We start from the raw sequence: 12,402 nt of genomic DNA, 5'->3' as shown, positions 1-12,402 counted from the left end.
ACCAACTTATATGTTTTGTTTTTTATACTCGTCATTGCACTTTTAAACCATGGCCCTACATATACAACAATACGCCCTTCAGAGACAGCTTTCTTCGAGACCCTATACTGAAGACTATACTTTCTCACCGATTAATTTGAGGACCGCGGTAGTGCGCTTGGAAGTTATTTTCGGCAAGAAATGTCCCTGGCGCGCTGCTGGAAGAAGGGGTGAGTTTAGTTGGTAGGCGTTCGAACTAACCTCAGCAACATTCAAACAGCTCGGACGAATCCAACAGTATCTAGGTCATCTTTCCATATCTCTTTAGAACATTCTCACCTCAGAAAAAAAGCACACTTCTTAGTTTTCACACTGTTAGCACACTGTTTCTATGATAGTGAATTGAATTTAATCGTATTGGTGATGTTCAGCAAAATACAGATAGCACAATACTTAACGGTTATCAAAAAAACACCATGCAATATTTTTGGCATGACATACATTTTTTATTTTTAGGTTATTCCCAAGAGGATAGCAAATTGGAAATGATGGAGACACTACCTAAACATTCATCTGATGAAGGAAAAGCATTAACTCAAAATATGACTGTTGCGACTGGACAGAGACCGTACGAATGCGAAGTTTGTTTTAAGAAGTTTTCTCGAAATGAGCGCTTAAAAAAACATTTAAGAGTGCACACAGGGAAGAAACCATACAAGTGTAAAACTTGCTTAAAACAGTTTCGGGTTCCAACGGATTTGAAAGTACATTTAAGAGTGCACACTGGAGAAAAACCATACAAGTGTGAAACTTGCTTAAAACAGTTTCTTACTTCAAGTGATTTGAGAGTACATTTGAGAGTGCACACTGGGGAAAAACCATACAAGTGTGAAACTTGCTTAAAACAGTTTCGTACTACAAGTGAATTGAAAACACATTCGAGAACGCACACTGGAGAAAAACTTTACAAGTGCGAGATTTGTTTTAAGCAATTTAGTCAAACAAGTAATTTGAAAACACATTTGAGAGTGCATACTGGGGAAAAACCATACAAGTGCGAGATTTGTTTTAAGCAATTTAGTCAAACAAGTAATTTGAAAACACATTTGAGAGTGCATACTGGGGAAAAACCATATAACTGTGAGATTTGTTTTAAACAGTTTAGTGAGGCAGGCCCTTTGAAAACACATTTGACAGTGCACACTGGGGAAAAACCTCACAAGTGTGAAATTTGTTTGAAGCAATTTAGTCAAGCAATTAGTTTGAAAACACATTTGAGAGTGCACACTGGGGAAAAACCTTACAAGTGTGAAATTTGTTTTAAACAGTTTAGTGAGGCAAGCCATTTGAAAAGACATTTAAGAGTGCACACTGGAGATAAACCATACAAGTGCGAGATTTGTTTAAAACAGTTTCGTACTACAAGTAATTTGAAAACACATTTGAGAGTGCACCCTGAAGAAAAACCTTACAAGTGCGAGATTTGCTCTAAGCAGTTTTCTCAGAATGGTCATTTGAAACGTCATATGAAAGTACATACTAGAAGAGATCTTGACGAGAACACGTCGGAACATCATTAACGAGAACACGTCCATATAATAATATAAATAATAGACAGCTGGGACAAATCGAGGGAAGCAATCCAAACAACATGCGCAACTATATTAAAGCGTGACAGACAACAAGAAAGAATGGATGTATGGTGAGATCATGGATATGATGCATCTTTTTCTTTGGGTGTCGTCTTCTTAGCGAAGGTTGGCGATGACTTCTGCAGTCTTCTCTATTTTGGACTTCCATAATAAGTTGAAGGAAGTTATACCTGTCGTGTCTAAATATGTGTCCAAGGTAAGATGTTGTAAGTTTCTTGACACTTTCTGTGAGTTCACGTTCTCTATTCATACACCTTAAAACTTCTTCATTTCTAACGCGGTCGGTCCATGGAATTTTCAGCATACGACGAAATACCCACATGTCAAAGCTCTCTAAACGTCGTAACGAGCTGACTGTTAACTTATAAGCTTCCACGCCGTGTAATAGTACGCTATATACATAACACTTTATCATGCGGTATCGTAGGGATAGATCAAGATTGCGGGCAGTGAGTAACTGTCGTATCTTTAAGAAGGTGTTTCTTGCCTGTTCTATTCTACATTTAATCTCTTGTTCTTGCTCTAAGGTTTCATGTATCCAACATCCTAGGTACTTAAACTTTTTCACTTGTTCAACGAGATTGTTGTTGACTAGGATGTTTATAACTGTTGTTTGCTTTTTTGAAATTACCATTGTTTTAGTTTTTTTACATTCACCTTAAGGCCATATAGTTCTCCTTCTCGCACTACTTTGGTTAACAGAGTTAATATAATGCATGAAAGACGCAAATTCAAAAATAAAAAATGCAGAAAAATATCAGCAGATATAATATATTATACGAAATATTAAAGATCCTTTGTAAATCAGACAAAGAATTCCTTGATAATCTAGTTGTACTTTTGAACAACATATATAATCGCGGTAAAATCCCGGAGAATTGGCTGCAGTTGACATTGATTACAATCGCGAAGAAACCAAATGTCCAGCTATCTGATAACTACCGATTTATAAGCTTATCAATCATATCACTAAAGCGTTCACCAAGATCATTCGTAGAAGAATATATATGATAAATGTGAGTCAAATATTGACAGATCGCAGTATGGCTTTCAAAAAGCACTTAGAACTAGAGAGGCAATATTCGCTCCCCAGGTGCTTATACAGTGGTGTAGAGACGTTGATAAGGATGTGTATTTGTGCTTTGTGGATTTTAGAAAATCTTTTGACAATGTCAATCATGAACAATAATTAGTACATATTCTGCAAAAAATTAGTTATAAATACTTTTTAAAAACTAATTTTGAATAAAAAATTTTAAGTATCTGTAGTTAGATTTATATTATTTAAAAAGGTAATGAAAACAATGGAAATAATCGTTAATCCATTATTGGCTAGAGTTCTATTTACCTATAGGTCACTGATAATTTAATTTTTTTGCAACCATTAAAATTTGTTTAAATTTAAAGAAAATTAGCCTGTATATTTTAGGCTGCAGTAATCTGAATTATTATAAATTTTGTTTGATTAGATGTAAATAAAAACTTTAATTCTTGTAACTGTTTTAACGCACACTAGAGAAAAACCATACAAGTGTGAAACTTGCTTGAAACAATTTCGTATTGCAAGTGATTTGAAAAGACATTTGCGATGGCTCGCTGGAGAAAACGTCACAAGTGTGAAATTTGTTTTAAGCAATTTCGTCAAGCAGGTCATTTGAAAGAACATTTATTGAGGGTGCACACTGGAGAAAAACCTTACAAGTGCGAGATTTGTTGTAAGCAGTTTTCTCAGAATGGTCATTTGAAAGTACATATTAGAATGCGTTACTCGCATCGAATGCTCGTTACTAGCAAAAATGTGATGCTCTGCCATGTTTAACGTGTGTTGTTCGGCATGTGTGCACGTGCACTTTGCACACATTTTCTATCGACAGATATTTTTTTACGCATGGGATATTAGAAATAGATTACGGCAGAGGTGCGTCAGCAAACACATATGCAGACGTCTTAGCAATACTAATAGAAGGTGACACAAATTTGGATGTAATAAATAAATTTAATATATCGATGCCTCAGAAGCCAATTGGTGTAATTCAATAAGTGTTTAAAATGAGATACTAAGATGTTTCTGAAAGCAGTTTCAGAAATATAAGTAGTTATTAAAAACAAATAAACCGTCTTTATTTATCATAATATGGGTAACATATTCATAAATACAAACAAGGAAATAATAATATATATAATAATAGGTGTAATATCTGGTGTTATATCTCATAAGTCATTTTTAGGGAGAATGTGACTTACACCGTTTGACTTCTGAGGCATCCATATGCTGGAGAAAAGTTAATGGGTGGATGACAACTATTTACTTAGAGATGACGTCTAATAAAACAGAGATAATCATACTAAAAGGACCTAGAGCGATACCCTTTTCAATTTGCAAGCAAGAGGATACTACCACTACCAACCAATTGTGGTAAATATCTAGCCATACATGTTGATACGGGCATACGATTTACTAAACACGTGATAAATGTAATCCAGACAGCAGAACGTAGAACAGCGGCCATTATAAAAATCATTCCCAATATAGGTGGGCCAAGTAATTATAAAATAATAATGTACTTGCAAATAGTGCATTCGACTCTTTTGTACGGCGTCCCCGTATGGATTGAAGTCTTAAGGTTTGCCAGGTATAAAGATTTGATCACAAGAGCTCAAAGAGAACCCCTTCTTAAAGTAGTAAGTGCATACCGGACTACATCTACAGGTACCCTACAGGTGATTGCGAGTACGCTCCCCATTCACCTCATAGCGAAAGAAAGAGCAATCCTATATAATAGTGGCAACGGCCACCTGACACAGTAGACGAGCGGCAGCAACCCCTAAAATTACGTTACACCGACCACAAAAATCGACTGTATGGTGCATGACCAATTTTGGTGGTTCTTTACGTTTTCGAGGTCGCTGAATCGGAATATGAATTTTATTTTTATCTAGAATTGGTGGAACACGTTCAAAAATAAAATTTTATGCGAAAATGCGAAAAATCAATGTTGATGATTTTTCAACTTTACCTCACTGTATCTTGGGTCGCTGTAAATATTTCCTCTTGAAAATTTTATTGTGTCATCTTTGAAGTATTTAAATACCAACGAGCTTTATACAAAATGTTTGTATGTACAAATGAAAAGAGGAGTTGTTAATTTTTAAACATTTTGTCGTCAGATTTCTTTAGTTTCATGTTTACTTAAAAAAATTAAGTGACAAACTTTTTATCTTATAATTTTCACCAACACCATAATACAACATAATTCATGAAGAAGTTTTCTGGAAAATTTTAAGTCAAAATATGCAATAGCAAAAAAGTTATATGACTTTATAGACGAGCGGCACACTACAAAAAACGCTTATTTCTCGAGATACTGTGTGGTGTGGTGAATGGCTAATTTTGGTCATACTTTATGTTTTTGATAGTGCTGAAAACGAAAATTGGGTTTATTTTAGATTTTACTTGGAGAAACATTGGCAAAATCGCAATTTTATCCTAGAAATAAAAAAAAAATGAAATCACATTTTTTGCCTTAAAGTCTGTTCCATTTCAATATTTTTTTCTGAAATTTTTATAGTATATATTTCTTACCATTCTGAAGATAATAGTATATGTTTGAATCTTTCTGTCTTAATATAATAAAAGTTATGAATTGTATAAAGTGAAACGTGCGGATTTCTGAATTTCAAAGTTTAGTCACAAAAGTTGAGTGACAAAATTGAAAATTTAGCTTTTTAATCAAGTTTATGTTAAAATATAGGGTACACAAAATAAAATGTTTCATAGAAAAAAAAATAATGCAACTTTTAATTTTAAGAAAAACGTGATTCCATTTTTTTATTTTTAGGGCAAAATTCCGATTTTGACACTGTTCCTCCATCTAAACTTTAGAATAAACCTTATTTTCATTTTTAACACCATCAAAAACATAAAGTAAGACCAAAAATTAGCCATTCACCACACCGTGGTCGGAAGAGTACCACTCGTCTATAAAGTCACATAACTTTTTTCGGTTTGCATATTTTGACTTTAAATTTTCCAGAAAATCATCTTCTTTATGAATTAGGTTTTATTGCTGTGTTGGTTAAAATTATAAACTAAAAAGTTTGTCACTTAACTTTTTTAAGTAAACATGAAACTAACGAAATCTGATGACAAAATGTTTAAAAATTAACAACCCCTCTTTTAATCTGTTTAAACATTTTGAATAAATCTTGTTGTCATCTAAATACTCGAAAGATGATACAGTAAAATTTTCAAAAGGAAATATTTACAGCGACCAAAGATGATAGGTCTGGATCCCGCGTGTGAAAAAAAAGTTGATTAATAGCAAGCTGAAAATTTGTTAATAGCTTAAGGGTGTCTAGTAGGACAAACTTTGATATATGGGAACACTAGAAGAGGGGAAGTTTTAATTGTGGAACAGGTTAAAAATTTGGAACGCTGGAACTGGAAATTCCAGTGTGCGCAGGCGCGCGGTAAATGTACAATTTTACCCTCAATCGATTCGCCGCTAAAGAAGAATATCTTCAAAAAAATTCACATATTGGGTAATTATTACTAGTTTAACAGAAAATCTTTGTGTCTGGGACAGTGGACTATATGGAATGTGCATAATACGCATTTCCCACAGTTACCAACGAAAAAATTGAAAGAGATTAGAGGCGTGGTAAACATATACAGTGTAATCGACACCCAAAATTACAAATTAAATGAATCATTTATAATACTGCAAAAAAAACCATATCAGCAAGAAATCCGATCTCTGACCGATAATCACTAATGGGCCATTTGTCTTTAAGAACTGGTATAAAGTCTTGTCTTGATAAAGTGTAAAATCTGTGAAGTGATTATATTTGTTTTCTATTTAAGTTTTGAGTACACCGAATAGAACTTCATAATAGGTCTCGATCCCGCGTACGAAAAAAAAGTTGATTAATAGCAAGCTGAAAATTTGTTAATAGCTTAAGGGTGTCTAGTCGGATAAACTTTGATATATGGGAACACTGTAACAGGGGCAGTTTTAATCGTGGAACAGGTTAAAAATTTGGAACGGTCAGACCACGAAAACGGCACGTTTATTTTGTTCGACAGAACAGACTTAAACTCTCCGAACAGAGATTAAACTCTCATGCAAAAATCAGACTGCTATTTATCACCAAATGGGCGTTTTAATGAGTGGAATATGTCAAATGACAGGAATTATGACAAGTGATAAATAGCAGTCTTATTTTTGCATGAGAGTTTAATCTGTTCGGAGAGTTTAAGTCTGTTCTGTCGTACAAAATAAATGTGCCGTTTTCTTGGTGTGACCGTTCCAAATTTTTAGCCTGTTCCACAATTAAAACTGCCCCCGTTCCAGTGTTCCCATATATCAAAGTTTATCCGACTAGACACCCTTAAGCTATTAACAAATTTTCAGCTTGCTATTAATCAATTTTTTTTTCATACGCGGGATCCAGACCTATGAGGTAAATATGAAAAATTATCAAAATTGATTTTTCGCATTTTTGTATAAAATTTGATGTTTGAACATGTTCCACCAATTCTAGATAAAAATAAACTTCATATTCAGATTCACCGACCTCGAAAATATAAAGAATGATTAAAATTAGCCATTCACCTATCATGGTCGCTTTTTCGATGTCTAAAGCAAGAAACTCATTATGAACGCCCGGCACGGCACAGCACAGGCCGGCACGTCCAAAAACCCATTTGTAACGGCCGGCACGGCACGGCACCGGAAAAATGATCATATATTTTAAGAACTATCGTAAAATAAAAGTTTTTAAAAGACATAAACTACACAATTTTCATGGTTAAAAGATAATGTACGTACCTGTCCATTGATCAAAATTTTCGGATATTTGTACCCATGTATTGTCCTTTTTCTTACTATCATGATAACTTGAGTCCGATGCATCATACAAAAATGGGTATTCTCTGACACTCTCAATGAAAAGTTCTTCCATATTATTTTATTTCAAAAGAAACAACGCGCTTTCAATTAAAAAATCAACAATATATCTGCTTATTACCAACAATTATGACGCACTGGCGCCAACTGGCCGTTCAGGCCGTTCGACTTCAACGGATTTTATTCTCCTCGGAGAATTTTGGCCGTTCCGTTTGCGTGCTGGCCTGTGCCGGGCCGAGCCGGCCGCTCATAATGGGTTACGTTGCATTTAAAACTATACAAAATGAATTTGGACTGTCCTGTGACGGGCCGGGCTGTGCCGTGCCGGCCGTTCATAATGGGTTTCTTGCTTTAGCCTCAAATTAGGGGTGTGCCGCTCGTCTACAGGTAAGAGATGAAATTAGAAACTAAATGCTTGATGAATGGCAATTTGAATTAGAGGAACAAAGGGAAAAGGCACAATGGACAAAAATGAAAATACCCGATGTAAAAGCATGGTATAAATGTAGGTTCAGGAGAATAAACTATTTCTTTGTACAATTTTTGACAGGACACAGTTCTTTCAGATCTTACACATTCAAAATTAGAAAAACAAACAACGACATCCGCAGGGAATGTGGTGTAACTGATGTCTTCCTACAACATCATCGATTGAGAATTAAGCTGGGCGAGGTCACGCCAAATAATTTACTGAACTTAGCTAGCAGTGAAGAGAACCAGAGAAGGAGAACTGGCTGCAGTCGACATTGATTACAATCGCGAAGAAACCAAATGTCCAGCTCTGTGATGACTACCGATTTATAAGCTTATCAATCATATCACTAAAGCGTTCACCAAGATCATTCGTGGAATATATTTGATAAATGTGAGTCAAATATTGACAGATCGCTGTTTGGCTTTCAAAAAGCACTTAGCATAGATCAGCACAGTTCTTACATATTCAGAATTAGAAAAACAAACGACGATATCTACAGGGAATGTGGTGTAACTTATGACGCCGAGCATTGCATTTTCGAATGTAATGTCTTCCTACAACATCAAAGATTGAGAATTAAGTTTGGCGAGGTCACGCCAAATAATATACTGAACTTAGCTATGCAGAGCAGAGAGAACTTCGATCATGTGCTATAAATAACAATGAAAATCATCAAAAAAGGAGACGCTGGAAAGAGCGAGACAGGATGAGGTAATAGGCTAAAAAACTAGTATAACAATTTTTTAATTTGTGCTATCAATACATTAAACACATATTTTAGTCTAACGCATTAGATTTATCTATGCATCTGTTCTACTTATCCACCATAATATATTTGTTTTCTTATTCCCGTCTTTATATTCCTAAACCATGGTCCTGGTCATTAAACAACAATACTGGCCCTTTAGAGACAGTTAACTTTGACATCACTGGATACATGTTCTAGTTTAACTTATTAGTTTTATGTATATATATATGTCCTATATACCAACTTATATGTTTTGTTTTCTATACTCGTCATTGCACTTTTAAACCATGGCCCTACATATACAACGATACGCCCTTCAGAGACAGCTTTCATCGAAACCCTACACCGAAGACTACACTTTGTCACAGATTAATTTGTGGGCCGCGGTAGTGCGCTTCGAAGTTACTTTCGCCAAGAAATGTCCCTGGCGCACTGCTGGAAGAGGGGGTGAGTTTACTTGGTAGGCGTTCAAACTAACCTCAGCAACATTCAAACGTTATAGCTTGGGCGAATCCAACAGTATCTGGGTCATCTTTCCAGATCTCTTTAGAAGATCAGAAAAAAAACACATTTCTTAGTATGCATTGCAGTTGGTCTTGCTTTTGGCAATACGCAATACTGTTTCTGTGATATTAATGAATTGAATTTAATGGTATTGGTGAAGTTCAGTAAAACACAGCTAGCACAATACTTAAGAGGCGACAGTGTAGCGCGATCCAAAACGCGGTCCAAGATTGCAGCTGTAATTTTGAATATTTTGTCGAGATATTTGGCAAACATATTCATAATATAATAAAGAATTAACTATTTAAATGGGAAATAAGCCACAATTGAATTAAAAAAATAATTTTATTAACGTTTCGACGCCCAAATCGTTTATTTTAGTAGTATTTTGACAACGGCACCCGATTGGGGCGTCGAAACGTTAATAAAATAATTTTGTAATTTAATTGTGGCTTATTTCCCATTTAAGTAGTTAATTATAGAAACGTCACAAGGAAATAGCTTCAGAACAACATAATAAAGAATGGCGGTTTTTGAGAAATACGTTAGTATTACAAATTACTCTATAACTAAATAAAATATTGCAAAAACGGAGCCTGTACCGCCATTAATAAGAACAAAAAATATATTTTCTTCAAATAAACTTTTTTATCCCATGCCCAGATTTTGTGTCACATTGGATTTACTAAAAGTCGATTTTCTATAGCCAGAAATCGAACGTGACTGACTTGGCAACATTTAGCGCGCCTATGAGTACAACAATTTATTATTGTTTTTAATAGTATGATGTCACTGTCATAGCCACCTTTACTTTACAAGCCATGAAGAGAAAAAGGCAACGTCGCAATTGATGACGTCGGTAGTCTAACTTTCGGACTACCGCTTTCGAAACTACGATTTTAAAGTGCAAATTCTGGTAAAATTTATAGTATTTTTTGAGTCGAACAAGAAAATATTATTAATTAGAAGTTTGTACAAAATAATATTAAAAGTAATTCCTTGTAAATAACTTTTATTATACAAAAAAAAAATAAGAATATAAACGGGATTCATTTTTTTCGAATCCTAAGAAAACTAATAAGTATTTTTGAAAAATTTAAACGCAGAATGAAAGATTACGTTAGGACCGAGGGCCGAAAGTCCCTGAAAACTTCTATGTTTATTTTAATAAGTTACAGGGGTGAAAAACTAAGAAAATTTAGTGTAATTTTTAGTTTCAAATATGTCATTAAAAAACTTTTTATTCATTCTAAGGGACTTTCGGCTCTCGGTAATAAAGTAATCTTTCATTCTGCGTTTAAATTTTTCAAAAATACTTATTAGTTTTCTCAGGATTCGAAAAAAATGATTACATTTAAAATACAGGCGTCAAAATTTTGCATTTTGTTCCTTATTTCCACTTAAAGTTTGTTGCACTTATTTAGAAACACCCTGAATTGATAAAGAACAAATCTAGTTGTTAAACATAAGCGAATTAATCAAAAAAACAGAATGTTAAGAAAACCGGAGCCTATAGTTGGGTTTTAATTTCAGTATTTTATAAATGCCCGGTACACCATAAAAATTTAACTGGTTAGCAACAATATTATTACAGCGGTATTGTAAAAGAATTAGGCTATAACATATTAAAAAAATCACTTAACTCTGCCAACAGGTTTAGGAAATATAAGACATTAAAAATGACAAAATTTTTAAGTGGACGGATTTCTATATGCACGCAAGTTTATATAAAAATATATTATATTGAACTAAAATCATCTTAATAACATGCCTTTTAATGTTCTTTATAATTTGGAGCACGAAATATTGTAAAATATTTCAGTTTCTCTGTAAATACAGTGAAAATTATTTAAAAACAAATGAGAACTGTCAGAATTAATCGGTCTACCACTAGATGTTGCCAAATTTCAACTTCATGGCTTGTTAAGTAGAGGTGGCTATATCACTGTCGTATATTGCCGACGGCTATATCACTGTCGTATATTGCCGACGCACTGTTGCCTCACTGTTGAAAGTTCGCAGAACTTTCGAAAAACAAAAATATTGATGACACGCTACTGTTTACTATTAACGGTTATCAAAAAAACATGCCATGCAATTTTGTTGGCATGACATACATTGTTTTTTTTTATTTTAGGTTATTCCCAAGAGGAGAGCAAATTGAAAATGATGGAGACACTATCTAAACATTCATCTGATGAAAGAAATTATATGAGTCAACAGGATGAAGGAAAAGCATTAGATCAAAATATGACTGTTGCGACTGGACAAGAATCTTAGAAATGTGAAGATTGTTTTAAGACGTTTTCTCGAAATGAGCGTTTAAAAAAACATTTGAGAGTGCACACTGGGAAAAAACCACACAAGTGTAAAACTTGCTTAAAACAATTTCGTGGTGCAAGTGATTTGAAAATACATTTAAGAGTGCACACTGGAGATAAACCATACAAGTGCGAGATTTGTTTTAAACGTTTTAGTAGAACAAATAATTTAACAACACATTTGAGCGTGCACACTGGGGAAAAACCATACAAGTGTGAAACTTGCTTGAAACAGTTTCGTATTGCAAGGGATTTGAAAGTACATTTAAGAGTGCACACTGGAGAAAAGCTTTACAAGTGCGAGATTTGTTTTAAGCAATTTAGTCAAGCATGTAATTTGAAAACACATTTGAGAGTGCACACTGGGGAAAAACCATACAAGTGTGAAACTTGCTTAAAACAGTTTCTTACTTCAAGTGATTTGAAAGTACATGTGAGAGTGCACACTGGGGAAAAACCATACAAGTGTGAAACTTGCTTAAAACAGTTTTGTACCTCAAGTGAAGTGAAAAGACATTTTTCACGAGTGCACACTGATGAAAAACCTTATGAGTGCGACATTTGTTTAAACCAGTTTCGTACTACAAGTGAATTGAAAACACATTTGAGAACGCACACTGGAGAAAAACTTTACAAGTGCGAGATTTGTTTTAAGCAATTTAGTCAAACATGTAATTTAAAAAAACATTTGAGTGTGCACACTGGGAAAAAACAATTCAAGTGTGAGATTTGTTTTAAACAGTTTAGTGAGGCAGGCCATTTGAAAACACATTTGAGAGTGCACACTGGAGAGAAACCTCACAAGTGCGAGATT

The 12,402-nt window shown here is 34.3% G+C and overlaps 1 protein-coding gene across 3 annotated transcripts in view; it reads left to right on the top strand.

The window, feature by feature from the left end:
- The window catches only part of LOC114329782 (zinc finger protein 227-like), a 52,434-nt gene extending 40,846 nt beyond the window's left edge, over positions 1 to 11,588 (top strand). For 2 of the 3 annotated variants that reach the window (XM_050662461.1, XM_050662463.1), the window contains one exon: positions 496 to 3,037. In XM_050662461.1, coding sequence (XP_050518418.1) covers positions 496 to 1,559 — 1,064 coding nt within the window. In that variant the 3' untranslated portion in view covers positions 1,560 to 3,037. Of the gene's footprint in view, positions 1 to 495; positions 3,038 to 11,404 lie in introns of those variants that run through there. The other variant, XR_007700996.1, reaches the window with a different exon arrangement.
- The last annotated feature ends 814 nt before the right edge of the window (positions 11,589 to 12,402 follow it).

The sequence above is a fragment of the Diabrotica virgifera genome, chromosome 9, assembly GCF_917563875.1.
Source record: "Diabrotica virgifera virgifera chromosome 9, PGI_DIABVI_V3a".
NCBI lineage: Eukaryota > Metazoa > Arthropoda > Insecta > Coleoptera > Chrysomelidae > Diabrotica > Diabrotica virgifera.
Note: the sequence above shows the minus strand (reverse complement) of the source record. Positions and strands in the feature narration are given on the sequence as shown.